Consider the following 20,489-nt stretch of genomic DNA (forward strand, 5'->3'; position numbering starts at 1 on the left):
GCGATGCCGAAGACGTACTCGCAGTTTTTAACCTTTCTGAGGCTCGAGAGCGAGCGACACGAATAGGAAACATTTTTACGGCGTAAAACACGCGCGCGCGCGTGCTTCGCCCATTATTTAACATTTGCTTATACTTATGTCGTTTTACGGCCAATGTGAAGCACATGTAAAGCGAGGGCCTCTCCTCCGCGTCCTCCTCGTAAAATTACCCGCGCGCACGCAATTCTAAATGGCCGATATCTAAATAACAGACTCGGGAACAAGCTCTGATCAAAAGTGGCTCACAAACTATTCTAAGCGCTTACGCCATTTTCTTTCTTGAGCGTCTTTACAAACTTTACTTCCAGACTATGTGATAACAAAAAAAATAAATCCGTAAGAATACGGGAAAAGTTTTAATATAAGATAGTAAAAAAGAAATAAAGTTTTAGAGAGTAATATAAAATTCAAATTTTATCGCGGTCTGTTAAATAAATATAAAAGAATATATAACATTTGAAAAAATAGTTTGAGTTTAACTGAATTACTGGTGACGTCGGTAGTGTTGTTCTGGCAGAAAAGAAACGGGGAGGCGGTGGAAGATAGAGGTGAAGCAACAATAGTTACAATAAGATATTTCCAACTTGGGCAAAACGCTTTTATTTATATACAAAAATCACAAGTTAAGTATACATATATACTATTAACGTTCGACGCACGCGTTAAACGATTCGCACGCGCGTGTCGTTCCTCGTTTCTTGCGTGCGGAGGCGGCGCGCGTGCATCGGGGGCACGGGCATCTTTCTCCCTCGGTGAAACTGCTTGAACAGTGCGCTTTATTTTTTTTTTTTCATCTATACAAGATAAGATAAAGAATCATCTCGGGAGTACATAGCTTATTATATATCGGTGTCTCATGCCTTGTCTTCGTGTTACGTTTGTATCCTAGATTAATATACCACACTATATTTATTTTTATGTGTTTGCGTTTCGAAAGCTCGGGGTCGGTTCTGTCCATGGCAAGCTGGCTCGGAATCAGGTCACGTTTGAGGTAAAGTTGGGCTGATTAACCTGCAACAGAAGGGAGAGACCGTGAGCGTGAGGAGGAAACGGCGCCTGAAATATTTAACGAAGACTCGGTAGTACGGTAACATAGTTACAGGTAGGTAGACACTTTATTATGTGTACCCTGTGTATGTACGGACAGAGAAATCCGTGAGAGCACAATACAAACGGACTACGTGGAATGTATTTTGGTAAACTATAGATCGACGATATAAAGTATCTCTAATGTCCATTTCTACAAGTGTAAATTAACTTTAATCTCGGTTTATAACTTACTTCTTATCTTCTTCTTATTCTTAAAAATAGAATTTCTAATTTTAAGAATAAGAAAAAGATAAAAAGCAAGTTAAACCGAGATTAAAGTTAATCTACATTGGCAGAAATGGACATAAGACGTAACTTTAAAAGAAGTTCATAAATACGGAAGTTAAAGTATAATGTTTCTGTCAATGCTGCAATGCAGATTAACTTTAATCTTGGTTTAACTTAAACGATTAACTTTCTAGTTCTAAGAATTTAGAAAAAGATAAAACGTAAGTTGAACCGAGATTAAAGTTAATCTACATTGGTAGAAATGGACATAAGGCACATATACGTATAGTGGAAGTGAGCTCTCTAAATCTGAATCAGTGAATAGTCACAGATATCAGTGTAAAGTATACCACTTTTCATAAATCAGTGGCATACTTTACATTGATATCATTCACTGATTCACAGTATTATTCACTAATTCAGATTTAGAGAGAGAGGAAAATTAAGTTTATAGAGGGGCACCCGCGATTACGTAACTTTTAATACGTGCGCTATTCTAAAAAGTATTCGTTTCGCGCTTCGCGTATCAGGATCTGATTCCAGAGGGGACTTTTATTTATCGACGGAATATGGAAGTCTTTCGGGCATCAACGACACGTATCGCCCGTAAGCGGAGTAACCGGATTTTGCTCCGTAAAAGCGGTTAACGTACGCTGAAATTGTTTTCGTTCCCGGTGCTCGGTCGCCACAAAGATATTTTCGGTTCACCGGTGCGCCCGTATTCGGGCCAATTTCAATTTCGAGTTCAGGACCAAAGTGAATTAAACGGTGCCGCAGCGAGTCTCGGTGAGCTACTGCCGGCCGCCGAACTGCGATTGAGTAAACTGATTTACCCCTCTTCCGCCCCACCGCTGTTTGTCGGAAACACAGAGGACGAGGCGTCGCTTAACGCACAGGGAAATTTAAATAGCTGCTTGATCAAAACGAGTTGCGAGAGAGGAAACGACGATCGGGATCGCCCGACGTAAATCAATTTCGCGGCAGAGGATCTGTCGCGGACTTTTTTTTTGCCTCCCGGCTTATCCCCCGGAAGTCGTGTGTCTTCCGCCGTGCGGTAATTCGGTTATTTCGGTCAACCGTTTGCCGTTACGCAGAAGAATCGCACGACGGAATTTCGCCCGGCGAACGACGGGAAAGGGAAAAACCGCGCGCGGTTTAATCGTCCACTCCAGATGAAGGCGCTTCTTCCAATTACGAAATTAATTAAACCTCCGTTCGGGACACAAAGAAACTTCATTTCTATCGCGCAGCGCCATGCGGTCACGCAAGCGATATCCCTCGAGGGGTAGAAACGCTGTTTCAAACACCGTGCCTTTTGAAGTCGCACACTTGATTATTAATCCCCCTCCCCCTTTAATTGTGTCCCCGGCTCGCGATAAATTTTGTACGATGACATGCAAGCACGTTTTATGATCTCAAATATTTCTCGTACATCGGTCAAAAATGTTTCGTCTTCGCTTTTGAAAATAAATACAACTTGGTTACCACGGATTTTCTAAAAGTTCCCGTTTATCCGATTATTGTCAAATATATTAATTGAATATGTTAAGAGAAAAATTTTTTGTTTAATAATACAAAGAGAAACACAAGATCGTCATGATATGTCTTAGTAGCCTAATACTATTTCTGCGTGTAAATTTTTTAATGTTCATGACTATCGAAGTGCCTTTTTAACGTCAAAACCGAGATATCGACGAATGTACTACTTGCGTAAATCGTATAATAGTACGTGACGCAAACGCACAAGTTTGGAACTTCCCATTAATTAATTGATATTTCATTATTCATCGAGTCTCACCTCGTCCCGGTGGTCTCTGACCGCCGTCGTCCTCCTCGGGATGAGCGGCGTTCCATTCGAGCGCCCTTTGGATCTCCGGCGGGATGGGCGGCGCCGTGGGGAGGTGGGAGCCCTGAACCTGGAAACCGTTCTCGTCCGCTAACCACGTGATGCTGACCTGTTGGCCGTCCGGAGCTACGTACGAGTCCGAGCCCTGCGAGACTACCGGCGTCTCTTGCTCCACTTGTTTCGGCTGGCCCGATTCCTGATGGCTGATCCCATTGCTCGTCTCGAAGCTGCGGGATAGGCGAACACGTGACACAGCGATAACAACATCAGGGAAATCTTTTTAATTATCGACATAATACGAATCTTCCATGCTATTGCTCTCGCGAGAAATTTAAATAAAGAAATGGAAAAAATAGTTTAAAAAGCAAAAAAAATATAGAAGTACAAATCTAAGATTCTTCATTGTTCTTCGCGATAATTATATACAATTTTGAAAAATAAATATTAATTCTATAAAATTTAACTTAAAAAAATAGATAAATACGTAACATATATACATTAGTAAAAAATGTAATTTAAGATATTTCATTGTATAAAATATTTAATATACAAAAATTAGAAAAGTTTAATGTTATAATAACATATTAATTTAATAAAATAATTATTATTATAAAAATAATACATAAATAATACATAAAAAAATTTAATTTATATTTAAAAAATGATCCTTTTACTCTATCGGAGTGTATATCTTTACTACTAAAACAAGATACTCCGCGAATGCAATTTATATAGCTTGGCAACTCAATCAGAGTGACAGACGAGAACAAACCAAATTCTTCTGTCATCGACGATCGTTTAAGCGATCGATTGATGAATGCATCCGCAATTTACGGATTCAAGAGGCGTCACGCGGCCTCGGATGGTATTAGATGGTACTAAAGAGAGAAAATAGACACGGTCGGAGGAGTCCTCGGCACAGTAGCGAATGCTCCCACTCGCGCATGACAATGGAGTTATGCAGAAGGCAGATTGTCGTGGGCGACAATTGGCAGCCGCGCCGATAAACCGGTGCCATATATCCAGGTACCTGATGCATACAGGTACCTGCCGACCATCTCCGTATCGATTGTCTTCCTCGTGTACGATTGGTAGGCGAAAAGGATATGAATGTCCGCGTGGGTCGCGCGGAATGATCACGTTACAAAGGCATTTTTTCGCGAAATCACTGATTCGCTAATGACAGCGGATTCGTCGACGATGACATAATTTCTTGAATAATGGAGGAAAAAAATTTTAACGAGATACCGTTCATTATCTCGCGGTGTTTGCTTCGCGCTCAATTAAATGGAGCATTATCTCTTTTAAGTAATTAATGGAGCATTATATTTTTGAAATGATTCTCAGACAGTGCTTAATCAAAAGCGTTTGAATGCGAGACTTATTAAAGCTGCATTAAATTACATATATTAAAAAATATATATATATCGACATTGTAACTTACTTGTTGATATAATTGCCATCGAAGTTGACTTCGAGTTGCTGAGATGTAATTACCGCATCCTTATCCGCGCCACTTGACGGTCTTTGGGGTGCGCTCAATGTACCTGTCGTACAAAGTACGACCGCCACCAACACCTGTCAACAATTATTTTATGTATCGATTGTCCAATAATACTCTACGAACTAGTAGAATAAAAATTGAATTGTAGGATGGGACACTGTGACAAAATTTTAGAGAAAATCGCATCGTTTGCAGGCGCATATGTGAGCGCGATAAAGCTGCGTCAAAAGTCGCAGCTGGAACTCATGGAATTTGAACTTATCGCGATTTGCGAGCATGGAAAATCTACTGTTACCACACTGCCGCGTCATAGTCGCGCGCGTAATGTCGCTTTACTGCCCCAATGCTGGACAGAGCGTGAACACGAGAGGCGCATGGTTTTATTATCGCATCGAACGAGTAATTCCCGCGGTCGCGCTTACAATCATGACGCGTTGCCGCAACGAAAATCGTGGGATTTTCGCGAGGACAAAAATGACGACCGAGAGAAAAAAAGAAGTCGCGATCCATTCGATTACCGGTCGTGTCCAGCAATTCGAATTAGTCCGCGAAATCTCTCGCAGGTCCCTTCGAATTTCCCGAAAGTCACGAAACTGATCGACAATAGTCAAGATCGAATCTCGTTGCATACCTTCGAGTTTGCGCGTTTCGCTTGAGAATAAACGGGGACAATGGCACGTTGGTCCTCGACATCGCAAAACCTTTCGGCTTGTGTGCTCGAATATTCATAGAATTCGTGAAAGTACACGCGAAATGGGTCGACCGTGTTGTATGTACGTGCGCGGGGCACGGTTGCAAAGGGCACGATATTGCCGAGGACGATAATGCTTAGAAACTGCACGGCGCGGTTACGTCAGTTGCAAATGACATTATGAAATACGGCGTGTAATGACAGGACGAAAGTGGTGCCGAGCAACGCGCCCGTTTTTCTCATAAACGCGCGGAGTGAACGTATAATTTCATTCACGAACTTCATCAGAGGCTTCAATCCAGCCGGGGAGGAAAAGGTGGGAGGAGATGGAGATCAGAAATCGTCGTGTTACAAATGTTACAAATGTCAACTGTTTCAATTTGTTTCGCCGTCGCTTCGTTGCTTCACCTGTTTAGAATCAGAATTTAAAATCGTAGAATTAAAAAATGTACAACTGCATATTATATAAAATTACCTAAGTGCCCTAAATTTTAAAATTGAGGTGTATATGTCTTACGAGCGTCGGTAAATTTATAATTAAAGTGTTATAAAACCCCTTGTTTTATAAAACCTCTTGTTTATGTTATTCTAAAATTTATTGCTTTTACATCCATAAGTTTTAAAACTAACTATATTTACGAAAAAATTATTATCTATTAGATAAATAGAGCAAACTATAATCGTTTTCACGCTTAGGTATCATTTCTCCCCCGTTCGACGCGGCTTCGTTAATTTCAAACTCGCGCAGTTAATTCCAATTAATAATAGTCGGCTCTGCAGATTTCAGCCGAGCCAGATTTTTGAATTTCAATTTAAACACAGGCGAGTGCCACGCGATGAAACGCGCATCAGAGGATCGTTTCGATTGATTTCCCGTTAATCGAGCAACGAGCGATTAAAGAGCCGTCCGCGTAAAGCTCGTTGGATTAACGAAGCTGTCACGTGCAATTTACAATAGTCCATGATTTTCGTGCATCGCGCGCGTTAATCAAGCGATAGAAAATCACTGGTGCATTCGCGAGCGTAATGCACACAAGCGGGGGAAAGGGTTATCAAATCCTCCTCAGTCACCGCAATTTTCGTAACGGAGGTTCGCACTCGAATCTGCTGTAAAGTAATAACCAATTCGCGTTTTTTTTCTCATTCCTCGAGAAAAATCAGGATTGAAGGAGATTTGAGAATTCGAGGTCTTTTGCAAGCATCTCGGCGGGATAATTAAACTCGTTAACCGGAAACTTTACAGAATGAAACTTAATCCTTTCATATTCTTCATCCCCAATTCAGGGAGATCAATACTTTCGACGAGTATACGAGGCGAGCGCGAGCCTGCTTTTGCGGCGACGAGAACTTTCGTCGAGAAAACTACTTATGCAAACGTGCTCATATCGAGGATCGACATTTGCTTTCCCGTTAACCGGCCAACCGGAGACCGCTAATTGCCTCTCGATACACGTAATTTCGAGGGAGGCAGAAGGTCGACGTTGTTAATGATCGTTACGACGCGTTACGTCTTGAGGTGCCGCGAGATTATCTCATCTTCTTCTTCTTTTCTCCTCCTCTCTTTCTTTTCGACCGGTTGCGCGAACGCCGCGCCACGGGATTGTTTCACGCCTCGCGCTCACGTAATTGTTATAACTCGGCAAACGAATCGTTATCTAAAATGCTAATTATTATCATTATTAAGTGACCGAGAAAACGACGGAGTGCGGAAAATCTCTGTGGACGAAGAGCGAGACGCGGCGAGGAATTATCGTCCGATGACGAGACGTCGTGTTGAACCACCGGTTCTATGCAATGTGCAATAACGTGGCGAATTATGAAAGGAAGGGGGGGAGGGCAAAAGCGCTTCTTGCCGCCTACTAACGTAAAGTCGCGCGAAAAATGCACGGTCGTTTGAAGCGCGTCCAACGTTGAAGTACCTCGCCGTGACCGATTTTAGCCGGCGAGATCGTTTGCGAGATCGATAGCGGCTCTCTCGATGTCGTTTATCATTCGACGGCGAATCGAAGTTATGTATACCGCGTGTACGGCGAAGCGAATTCAAGATGAAAATCGAGTTCTCTCGAAGAAAGTTCTCTAACGCGGTTTATAAATAGAATTCCGCTCGAGCCCTTCTCGTTGACGAGACAGATTCGAGAGGAGCGAAATACCTCTCGAACCTTCCATTCGCGCGCGAAAATTTGGTATAAATATTTGGCTTGGATTTTCTTCGAAAACCGAAGAGCATATCGGAATTTCATGTTCGCCCTCGGGACGAGATATTCGAGATTGCTAACAATGTTGATCTTTACAACGTGCTTGATTACGTTGTAACGACGGTAATCAGGATTCGCCTTTCGTAAGCGTGGACGATGCTGTAATTTGAAAACAATCTCTCGCGATGTGGCCGATTGTGTTACGGGATGGTAATGAAATATGATTAGCGAGATATGAGACGGTGATTTTTCTGCGGCGCGGCTGCGAGCCGCCTCCGTTGAAGATTACCGCGGAAATCGATATACTCGATGAGCTGACATTGAGAATTCCGATTTTAATGACGCTCCATACGTACGAGCGAGAACACACGGATATACGCTTCCGCTGCGCGTAACGTTATTAAATGCTGATCCGCCTTGAAGGAATCTGCACGTCTATTGATGTTTACGCATCGCATATGCAAACTGTTTGCATGCAATTAGAAATCTCAAGGTGTCGAGTTGAATTTGCGAATTTTTTTACGGAAACTTCTGTGAAAATTTCATAATCTAAGTCAATCTATAAGACAAATATAAAACGTATCCAGTAATCACGTATTTGGAATTCGAATTCAAAGACGCATAACATAGCGTCTAATTTTGCATAAATTTTGTAACGTTATGAAATAATCATCATCACCGATAACCGTGCGAGAAACGTCCGTCGAGTTATTTCTTTCTCTCGACGACACAGACCGTCGAGTTAATGTGCGTACGCGTACCGAAACTCCGAGAATGCGCCGGCAATTATCATCTGTAAGGAAAAAGGTGTCGCCAAGAAGCGTTACGTGACATAACGCCTGTCAAGTGTCCCATTCGTTACAATGGCAATTATATTCGCAATTCCACATTTATTCGGCATATGCGTGCGCCGGATATGCCGCTTGCGTCACGCATCGCGAAGGATACCTCAAATGGCTTGTTGAAGTTATTATTACCTCGTCCGGCGATATCCGGGCGCAGTGTTACGGAGCAACCCTCCCGAGTATGTATAGAATAATGTAGAGGCGGCCATTGGGGACATTAAAGTCGCCTTAGCATAACATAGAGCCATCAGGAGTAATGCGGAATCGCGAATTAGACGGCGAAGAAGCGACGACGACGTTGCAAGAGGATGAGGAAACCGTAAAGAGCTGTACGCGCGGTAAGTAGCGCGTACCTCTTGTCGCGACGATGAATATATTTTCATTTATTTTCTTATTTTTTGAGGAATCCGTTACGACAAATGGCTTTAATTCGATCGTATGATCGTAAAATTACACGAGAGCATTCATTTATTATTACACTACGTCCGACTAAATCCCGACTGTCTGATACCAATCTTAGTTTTCACGCGTCGTGAATATTGATTTCCGTGCCAGACAGAGCCGGATTTAGACGTTAAATGCAAGATAAGAATATAATCTACTATATCTCGGTTGAACGCGGCCGCGAATCCGCGAAAACGTATTTTGACTCTCGCGACTCTATATTCTCGAAGCACAGAAACGTTGCATCGAATTTCGAAGCTTCTCTCCATAACAAACTTCCCGTATCTTCAAATTGAAGAGATAATAATATTTCAGTCGCGACGCGAGAGAGAGAAAGAGACGCGTTTTCTGAAATGTGACTTATAAAACGCACGACGCATTTTCGAATGTCGGTACAGCGATTCTCAGGTTTTAAAAAATTTTTCTCTCCCCGGCTCACGATCCGTCCTCGTGTACGACGCAGACATATATGCGCGCGATACGTCGCTCTTTAGAGTTGATAGCGCGCACGGCGTATTTCATATTTACTAATATACGAGAGCGCGCGGAGCCGGAAAAATTGCCGAAATTGCGCAAAGTTTATCAATTCATTTCCGCGAACGATTTTTCCGTGAAAAATTCCGCTGATATCGGATGCGCGAGCCGAGGAATATCGGAGAGGATCGTTTAAATTTATTCCCCCGAGCGACGAGCCGGGTAGAAAAAGGAAAATACGATAGTCTCTTATAATAATTCGCTGAAAGAGCGATTTAACGTTCTCCATTACCGATAAGCTTGCAGTTCGCGTGCGACGCGAAATGAAATCTTGTTACACTAATCGTTCGAGACGCGAGACGCCTTTTTTCTTACATAGATTACGGATTACTGACTGTGCATCATGATAATTCGCTTCAAAAATATTGAAAGAAGATACACATTTGCGAGGAGTAAAAAAAACTGCTTCAGAAAACGTTTAGAATTTTTAAGCATCTTTTTGAACCGTTTGTATCGTTTTGAGCAGATATCGAATTTTAACAAGAATGAGAAATTTAATACTCGATATTCATCGCGCCGATTTCTGTCATCTTGAAAACAGCAGATACTACGCGCGTGTCGTTCAATCCTTTTGTCCGAGCGATACAAATTACACGATACGCGCAATATTTTCAAACCTATAGGCAAACCTATGGGCAACGTTCAATCAATTAGCATAATTGATAGCTTATCGCGGCAGGCTTAACCCGGTTGCGAAACGATGCTTTGCCGGGAGCATCGTTAATTATACGAATGCATAACGTCAAAGATGTGCAACGAGACTTGCGCAACTCTTGAACGTCTCGCCAAAATGTCATCCCATATCGCTGCCGACAAATCGCGTGCGAGTTCGAAGGCGTCTGGTCTGGTCTGGTTCGGTCTGGCCCGACTTAAACTAATCTCATGACTGCGGGACGTCTGCTCGCCCGAGGGACCTGACATTCGTCGTTACCTAACGTCACCTCGCAAACGCGTTTCCGCGTAAGATTGATGAGTCGAATTTTCGAGGCAAATGTTCTCCCATTCTCTCTCTCTCTCTCTCTCTTTTTCACTATATCTCTCTCTTCCTCTATCCTCTCCTCTTTCTCTCTTATTTGCACTCTCTACGTATTCTTGCGAAGAAAGGCCCGCTCGCGAACAACGATATTGGACCTAACTCGCGGCACTCCGGCGAGTAATATGCCTACCTTAATAGTGTACATAATCTCTGTCACACGGGCACCGAGACGACGAAGAAGAGCTTTGCCTGAGATGCAGATGGGTTGGTGGTGGTACTTGTGCTTCTTCGTCAGACGCTTCGGCTCTTTATATACGCGACGGTGCCAACGTGGTGCAGTGAAAGGGGTCATCCCTGCCCTCCTCTTCACAATACACTTCTTCTTCTGACCAGTGCATCTTCGGAAAAATGCTTAGGATGAATCAGGAGTGGAGACTCCGTACATTTTTTTCTCTTTCTTCCTCCTTCATACGTGTCCTCTTCTTCTCTAGCTTGTCGAGATCCCCACCTCCCACCCCCCTCCACGTGTCGCGCGCACGTGAACGGTTCAGATCGATTCCGGTATGCTTCTCGATCGGACATCCGGCCCGTGTTCTTCGCGGAAGAAGGACGGCGAGACACAAGGTAATCATGATCACTTGTGATTTTTATATATTTTTAATTAACAATTAATCTGCAGATATTAAATAGTTAGATAAATTAATTTAAAAAATACGTCTGTAGAGACAATGTAGAAACATAATCTTAAGAAGTATATTATTTGTGAAACATTACAGTTGGAACTTCTAAAAGACGAGCGCATTATTACTCGTTATTAAAATTGTTTTGGCTACGACATAATAAATAAAACTCAATGTAATTTTTCCACAACGAAAATGTCAAGGAACCAGACTGACATTTTATCTACATCGTAGATCGATTTTATTTCTGCGATTCGAGACGATCAACGGAAATCGCGTTCACTCGCAACGTGTGCACGAGATTGTACATTCGCGATTCCGCGAAGTGGAGCAAAGTACATTGCGCTTGGGAATATACGTGTAGGGATGCAATGTCTAGGTCGATTACGGCTACATCGGCGTAGCGTCGCGTCGTGGAAGCGATTTCCTCGCGCCATTCATAACGCCACGACACGTAGCGCGATAGCGCGTCAGGGTAATGCATGCACGCGGCAAGCGCATACTTTATGCGCGCGTGTCTAGTCGCTGATAAGCCGCTTGTTGAATTCCACCTACAAATGATAATCCTAACACGGTCTGCGCGTATATTTCTTCGCGATATGACATATTTCGTGTTTACCTGTTTCTATATGTGTATATATATAATATTTAACAAACAATTTTGATAATAACCATTGTAACACTTTATATATGTGTTTATCTATATATTTTATTTCTATTCTTTTGTTATTTAAATTTCATTTTAAATTTTCTTCTTATATAAATTTAAACCTTTATATGTATAAAATAAATAAGTATTTATAACAGTAATATATATATAAAATATGTAAGTAATTTACAACAATAATAGAAATATAAGTGTTATACATTTTCCTACTTTTGTTGTTGTTATAAATTATATCTTCCTTGTGCGTATGTTTTAAAATTAATAACAAACATTTTCAGATATTAAGATATATATACATATAGGTTACTACATATCTTATTTCTTATCTTTTCGCGAGTCTTACGGTTGAGTTTTTAAGGCCGCATTTATGACATCATCATCGTGTTGAAAGAGAGTACGGCAATAACAGCTTGCCGTTTTCAGGAATCGCAGAAATCAAAAGATTATTGCGCAGTATACCGCATGTCGCGCTTCAACGCGCGCGTGTCAATATTCTTGGAAATCGAAATCTTCACAGCTCCGTACGGATGCGGTCGTTTACGTATATATACAATGTTTCCCGTTTCTTTTCTAGTAATGTAAACGCGTCCAATGTTGAGCCGCGTGTTGACCTTTGCGATCGCTATCGGCTACTTTCGACTTTTACAATTATCGCCAGATCGTAAACGTGAGTGGATTATTAAGAAAAGCACAATGAAAAGAGGCGACAAGTCGCAAAGAATTGCTAACGGCGCGCGCAGCATTTCATATCATTTCACAGCAATTTCGTGTTAACGTTTTGCTTGTTTATTTTAAATCGAAAGCAATTTCGAGAATTGTTATTAACAATATTTGTAATAAAAATCACATATTTCAAGATATATAAAAAAAAAATTGTATGATAAAATACAAAAAAAATTGTCTATCCTTTTTTATATATCAGAGCTAGATAACTTTGTTAATTTATTAAATGTTGTTTAGATTAAGTTTTATGTACATAAAGATTTACGGTTACAATATTTTCTCGCAATGTTTTTCTATAAATAGAAGAGATTAAGTAAATCTCTCAATCATGACACGGAGATGGCTGGCTCCGAAACGGTTCGTTCAACCCTGACATTTGCCATTCGGCGTTCCAAAAAGTCCGGTGATTTACAATTTTTGCGAATTGCCAGCGATTTTATTCGTTTTTACCGCACCGGTCCTTGAAACGAATTACGCTGATCGTTACGCATTCCTCGTAATCTTTTCAGCTGCGTCTCGAGAAGCCGCGACCGGGCGAGGGTGGCCATTCGATTCCCAAATGTGCAATCTGCCCGACATTTATCGTTCGTATAATTAGGCGTTTTTGTTACGTTGCTCGTACGGTAACCGCGCCCCTTTCACCTGTTTGCGCGAGTATTTGCGAGCGAGACTTGCGAGCTCTCGCTCTCGCTTTTGACATTTTCGTAACGACGCGAGGGACCGAGAATTTCGCCGATCATCTCATCGCCTTCTCGCGCGCTACTTAATCCTTATCGTATCGGTCCGGTTCTTTTTCCTGGAAGCGTCGTAACGACCCAGGAGCGGAAAGTGACGGGGAAACAAAGTTTAAATTTAAAACTGTCGCTTATTGCGCGAGAACGTAATTGGACAGAAGTTTCTTATTCTGTTGGGAAATATACTTTTATTTCCGCGTTTATCAAAATTAGATTACGCTAGAGTTTCACTTATCCAACAGCCCCGGGGAAACTTTTCTAAATTTTAAGAATCCGCAGGGATCACCAATTTCTGAGCTGCGACGCGACGTTCCCGCGGAGAAATGCTACGGATGCTTATCGGTCGTGTATCGAGTGGCATCGAACCATCGGTTTCTCAGGTACACGTAACAAGCGGGTATAACGTCGAAACAATCGACAAGCAGATATTGTATGTACGGCGCATCAAAGCAGCAGGCACCTCCAGCAACACCGCGCGCGCTTTGCGTAATTTCCAGTCATTCAGTGCCGCGGTGGTCCAATGAACGCCTCCGCTGTATTTAGCCTCGGTACACTACGGTGCCCTTATCATTTTTTCGTAATCTCGCATGAATAATTAACGGCGTGCAAAACGGCGTTTTACTTTTTCGCGCGGTGCCTGGCGGCCTAGCTGAAGGGGGCGAGGTCGTTCATCTCGCCCCGCGAACGAGGGTGGATCCTCGAAAAGCCCTCGACGGGGATGCGCGACGCTAGTGCGACGCGATCCCTTTTATTAAATTTTCTTTCGTGTCGAATGTAGGTACGCAACCTTTCTCGCGAGCCTCCACGGCCGTACACCGACATTTACGTCGTATCATTCGTGTGACGCGGCATCGCGCCGGGGATTATACCGTGGAACGCGCGCGATTCTTCTCGGAAGGCGATTTGTCCGAGCATGCGGGACAGGATCTGCCCTTAAGGCTGAAAGGATTTATTCTCGAGCCGCGCGCGTGGCGATTGTCCCGCCTCCGTTCTTATCAAACCCGCGTGTCGTATCGGCATCGACGATCTTGGTCCGCGCGAGAAGGATAGAATGTCACGGGCGAAAACGAGTGGCTCGCAACGGAAGAACGAAGGTGAAGGGAGCTTTCAAAATTAGAAGATTAATAGATCTGGCGATCTATCCACTTCGACCGAGAAAAATTGTAAACGTGACATAGCGTTTCGAGCAAAGCGAGATTAGCGAGCGGGCTTCAACGATATCCTATCGCTTTCGAGAAAAGAAGTTTCATCAAATCTTCGTTCAGTGTCAACGGCGATGAGCAAAAACGAATAAAATCGTTGTTCTCTGATTCTCAATCGGTCTCCTCGCCGACACATTTCAATCGTGCAGGCGCGCTGGGAATGCGGACGATTGAGACATAAATCCCACTGAAAAATTCTAATTAAGATATCACCCGGCTGTTTAAATCGTCGGGCATTCCTGTCCCGTCGGGGACGCCGGTAAGGAAAACGAGAAATAAGTCGAGATCTCCCAAAGGAAAGGTATGCGCGAGAATGATCCTTGACTATTCGCTATTTAATAAAGCTCGCGATGTATGAGTCAAGTCAACCGGGCACCTGTGCCGGTCCTTCAAAATGGATTATTCGCGAGTCACGTTTCTTATATGCATACATATTTACAACGTCGAGAGACAAAAACCTAAAACGCATCGTGAATTAATAAGCGATCTGTTTTGCAATAGTATCAGAATTTTCGTATTTTGAAATCGGAGACGATGCTGGCCGAGTAACCCATTTAGCCATGAATAACCCAATAGTTATTAAAATTTTAAATATTTTTTTATAATCTTATGTACAATGGCGAATAATTAATATTGTTAAAATAATACTAGTAGTCGGATAAAATATAATTCAATAACGCTCTCCTCGATTCGTAAATATACATTTGCGGTCTGTATTTTTTTTCTTAAACCTTTAATAAATATTTTATACCTTCAAAAATATAGATGCTTAGACTATTTAGCTTTCTGGTTTCTTCACGTTCCCATATTTAATAAAAATTAAAATAAATTATCTTTCATCTTTTCAGGGACTTACAAATAAATTTTTGTAGAAAGTATAAAAATTATTTAATAACTGATACCCGAGGTCGACTAAAATTAGAGACGCTATACTAATTATGCGCAAGTTCACCCGCAGATTATATGCTACTCGCGATATCGGTGTAAGCGACACAAAAATCCAACAGCTAATGCGAGACCGCCGGGGAACTTTGGCAAGAATGTCGATGGAGGGAAAATGAAAGGCGTTCCTCGTAGGAGACGAGATGCGCCTCGTAGGAGACGAGATGCATAATCCAACGCGAAAAAAAAAACGCGCAGCTGTGGCGCGACCGTTGAAACATTTCAGGCCGACTCTACTATCGGCGCAACATTAAAGTCACAATTTGCATTCCGATGGGTGGTAGCCTCGTCGTCCCCCGTGGAATTGCTCGGTTGGGACTGCACGCGCACACGCGAACGAGTCGAGTCGTCGTGCCGCAAATCGAGAGGAGTCAGCTGAGAGGATGAGACGGTCACGTAAGTCGCGCGTGTACCTATTTACGAGGGATGTCGTATGGGTATACATAGTGTACACACGCGCGTGTACGTACACGTGTGTCGCAGGATCGGGCTAATGAAGTGGCCGTCTTGATCTTGCGTCACGGCATGGATTTCAGAAAACCGAGAGGCAAACGAAGGAAAGAATGCACCAGAGGAAGATATGCCACGCTCTGTGACGAGAATCCGATCGTTGTAAGGTAAATATACCAATGCCTGGACATGTACTAGATGTCTGGACATTTTCATCATTTTAGTCCTTAAGTAAGTTATAACACTGCAAATCCAAGTGTGTTGTTTTTACATATTTAAATGTGTAAAATCGTGTAGTTACTCTTTACGCATTTGTACGCGTGTTATTTTTTTTTTTATGTGTAAAAATAACACACTTGGATTTGCAGTGAACGCGGATTAAAATCAAAGAATCAAAAGATAAAAATATTTTTCTTGTATTATATTTTTATCTTTGATTTTAATTCGCGTTATACTTATTTAAAAACTAAAGTGATAAAGATGTTCAGACATAGGTCTTAAGTGTCTCGGCATAATCGGCATTGGTACATTTACTTTACTATGCTCTTATAACTTTAAGCCAGTTGAACGGCGCGTCAATATTTGGTACACGAACAGGCGCGTGATGTTGGCGATATCTCTTTCTCTTTCTCTCTTTCTCCATGACATATTTTTTATAAATATTATATAAATACCAACACAGAAAACATTCTTCACTTGTTCCTTGGCAGTATGAATTATTACCAGGGAATAGGTAAAGAATTTTGCAAGAATTATTGCCAAGGATATGCATCTTTTGCTTTATTTCAAAGTTGCGGTAATGGATTCTCCGATTAATTTGCAATCGAGCTTGCCTTAACTAGGATGTTATAAACGGCACGATCGTCGGTATTTCGCTATAGGCTATACAAATAGTAATATGTACTACGTAATATCATGTCAGTTAATTTTTCCGTGACAAGGCGCAAACACCTTATTGCGAGTGAATAAAAAGAATTCGAGGTAAAGACGCGTTTTTTCCACGTGCGCGCGGCAGATAAGAGGTTCGTGCGGGAATGCAGGAAGTCCGTCTTTTTTTTTTTAAATTATCACCTGTGCAATGTCAAACGATAAAACGGTAATGACAATTGAATTAATTAAACAAAGGTGTCGAGGAGAGATGTATGCCGCGAACGCTCGCTTCCTGCTTCGATGATGGGAAGACGTCGATACCGGATTGCGTTATTAATAATCGCGCGAATAGACTGCATCATCTTACAGCAATGCTGTAATAGCGTAATGCGGATATTTCCGTTATCTAGGCGTTATCTGAATCATCGTCATAATAAAAAGAAGTTTGACAAATAACAATGTACAATATATAACAAAAAAAAAGTTTGACAACGTACAAAATAATGATTTAAAAAAAGAAAACCTTTAAAACCATTTGAGACTCTATTTTCACTTAAAAATTTTCACAAAAAACGATTGATCTAAGTAATTATTTCACAGGTGAACGCATTTAATCTCCGCCTAAAATACACCCGCGAGAGACAGGTAGAACTTTTTGATCTCCCGCTAATTCTAAATTGTCGCGGATCGAAGCAGTGCAACCTATTATTCGGCGAAGCACAAAGGATGGACAAGAAGAGCGATCCGGGATCGGGGGTTCCGATTGACGTACGCCCCTGGCGATCGTGTGCAGGCGTATTACATGTAATACAAAACCGCAGGCACTCCGCAGGCACTCCGCAGGCGTGACGTAGCCGGGGCACCATAGAGGCCGCGTTACATGCCGCGGTGTCATAACGCGCGCGCGTCCTTTGGAGCGGCTTCTCGCGCGCGGCTTCTTGCGCAATTGCATTTAATATAACGTCAGCCCCGGCGCGATTGCCGCAGCTCGCGCGGACACTTATGACACTTTAACGGATTTTCACGGTGGAACGCGTCGAATAAATTTTAGCCGGCGAATTTACACGAAATATATTTACACGAGAGCGCGTGCGCGCGCGTTGCAAAACTTTGTCGAATTAAGCCGCGACGCGCTCGATCAAGCCGACGAAATTTTCTCTTTATTTCTTTTTCTCTTTACTCTTCTCGCGTGTATGTATGCTTTCGAAATTATTATAATATAATCGTAGAAAAATAGTTGCGAGAGATGACATCGATGGGCGGCCGGTTTGCAAGCGCCGGTTGGCGAATCTTGTCGTCTCGAGAAGCCTAATATCGTTGCGCAATTCACGACGAGCGCGGTGTAATATCCTCGCAATTACCACTCGCATCGGTTTCGATCGTTGAGAACATTTTTTTACGACGCAGAAGCCACTTCTCACCCAGCGCGTAAAAGTGGAAGTCTGCGCCGGTAATTTTACCTGTTGGCCAACTTAATTTCACCCGCTTAGACAGGCACGCGCATTAGCCGCGTGAGTCCTCCCATAGTTATTTATGCACCAATTCGTATGATAATTTATAGTTGGCTGCGTGCTGTTTGAATACCTTCTAAGAACGCAGAAAGGGAACAACGCAAAGAATATGTGCTACACTGAAAAAAAAAAATATATTATTTGCAAAAAAATAAATTTCTTTGAATTTAGTTTGCTTAATTCAATGAGGTATTAAGTAGATTCGAGAAAATATTTTAAAGTCAGAAAAACGTTTTCTTAAATCTATACTCAATACTTCTTTGATTACCTCTTGAATTAAGGAAACTATAAGTTCAAAGAAATGTATTTTCTTGCAAATAATAAATTTTTTTTTTTTCAGTGTACGTTCTCACAAAACTTTGCTACAACGATGTGAATGTTAAACTAGTCGATTGAAATTAAAATATTTTAAATCTAAATATCTGATATATGTAGTAAAGATGCTAATTCGTATTTTATTGCCTGCATTTATTATTAGGATAAAACTCCTCGTGGAATAGATTATACGGTCCAAGGGAGAAATTTGCGAAATTTGAGAAACCGCGGCGCGTTGAGAAGTTCTCATAAACCATTTCGTCCCAGATTTATTCGATTTATATTTGACCGCTCTTACATATTCGTTAAACGTCCTTCGCGCGAGTTACCGGGGGGTGACGTAATCCCCGATAATATATAATAATCTTCGGGTACGTCGCGTACACCTGCCGCGCGAGGGTTGAGCCGGGCCGGATATTTCACGAATGTCTGCCGAGATATAATAAACAAACATGCCATCGCCATCGCTTTATCCGCCGCTGCGCCGCGCCGTGGCGGCTTGATCGAAAAGCGAGAAGAGGTACGGCCGCGTAAAGTGCTTTTAATAACTGGTTTGTGATATCCTGCTCGCGGCTTACAGCTTCAGCATAAATATCTGATGCACTTTGCACCCAAATGAATTATGTATTTTGTGTTTCTCCTTTCTAACACCTGCACGATTTGATTCGCTGCTTCTATCGCTCATTATGTCCCCCCCCCCCCCCGTATAGTCGGCCGAACTTTTATCCGAAACTTTAATTAATTAAGCGTTTAGTATCTACCTGGAAAAGCTAATTGCAAAGTTAATAACCGTCAGTAACTGAAAAGTATACGATTTTTCAACTCGCGTAGGTAAATGTGCTGAGAATAATTTTACAACTTGTTTCATTTCTTTTTTTTTTATACGTATTCATAGCACATAAGAGAGACATATATTATTTATCGCATCTCAAAGTAATAATCCTGATGCATACTCCTTTCTAATCCTTCGCGAGACAAGAATGTAGGGAGACGGAATCTAACGCGGTGGCTTTGCACAAAACAATATTTTCATGGGAATTATTCAATATCTACGGAAGAGGATCGCAAACATCGCGTGATTTCGTTTATATTATTCTTCCCATCCTTCAAGCCCAACCACTATAATTTTCTAACATTTTTATCCTTCTATCTGCCAGTCATAAGTACACTTAATTTGCGTACGGCAACACGCCGACTTGAAAAATTGATAATTAGCAGCGAGCTCGCGCTTATAAATAATCACGCGATAGTCATCATCATTGGGTCAATTATCATTTACGAGATTTTAGATATGCCGCGTTGCGCGGCCGGTTATATAAACACGATTGTCAATTATTACAGATCAAGCTCTGAAGACCTAGGCTGCCGATCGAAGGGATAACAAAGCGATATTTCATCCTCGCTCGGCTCTAAGCAGCAATTATCTCATAAATAACATCGGCGGATCGCACGCCACGTACCCTCATTAGTAAACTTGACCCTGCCATTATTACTTGCTCATATTCGCGTTAAATTAGAGCGAGCACTTGTTTACGGGAATTATTTACCGCAGACGAACGTGTGCGTTTGTTGATTTTCAACCGAACGAATAATTGCGAATACATAATCGTTGGATATTTATTTTGGCGGAAAGAGGTGCATGCGTAAACCGAATTTCAGAAAACAAATGCAATTAAACAAATCTGTCGGAATCCGATGCAACGCTATTTCAGCAAAATTATCTCTTTCACCCCTCCCCCCTCTCTCTCTCTCTCTCAACGAGAGAAAAAGTGATTATTCGTTGAGAAACTCCGTATTATATTTCACGAATATTATCGCAAATTAATATATATGTGCTAAAAATTAAAAATATTAAAATGTCACGCATACAGAAAAAAAGAAGTGTTAAATCAAGACTTATGTACTTGTATACATATAAGCAAGAATCTATAATCTTCTTACAAGAATTTCAACTTTTTATTTTAACTTTTTTTCTCGATTAAACTATATATACTTGATTAAATA

At 41.7% G+C, this 20,489-nt stretch overlaps 1 protein-coding gene across 1 annotated transcript; it reads right to left on the reverse strand.

Annotated features, from left to right (window-relative positions):
- Positions 1-613: 613 nt before the first annotated feature.
- Positions 614-10,688, reverse strand: LOC112464285 (endocuticle structural glycoprotein SgAbd-1-like). Its single transcript, XM_025031190.1, has 4 exons — positions 10,582-10,688; positions 4,647-4,780; positions 3,155-3,429; positions 614-1,050 (listed from the first exon to the last, which is right to left on the reverse strand). Exons 1-4 carry the CDS (start codon positions 10,594-10,596, stop codon positions 1,046-1,048), a joined length of 429 nt encoding a protein of 142 aa, XP_024886958.1. The 5' UTR covers positions 10,597-10,688; the 3' UTR covers positions 614-1,045.
- Between the last annotated feature and the right edge of the window lie 9,801 nt (positions 10,689-20,489).

The sequence above is a fragment of the Temnothorax curvispinosus genome, unplaced genomic scaffold (genome assembly GCF_003070985.1).
Source record: "Temnothorax curvispinosus isolate PA1 unplaced genomic scaffold, ASM307098v1 QBEX01014078.1, whole genome shotgun sequence".
NCBI classification, from domain to species: domain Eukaryota; kingdom Metazoa; phylum Arthropoda; class Insecta; order Hymenoptera; family Formicidae; genus Temnothorax; species Temnothorax curvispinosus.

Bases quoted from the DNA above. Each gene is read 5' to 3' on its own strand.
- LOC112464285 (XM_025031190.1), bottom strand. The intron at 3,430-4,646 runs GTAAGTTACAAT...CCTATCCCGCAG, and splicing joins GATGGCAATTATATCAACAA to CTTCGAGACGAGCAATGGGA.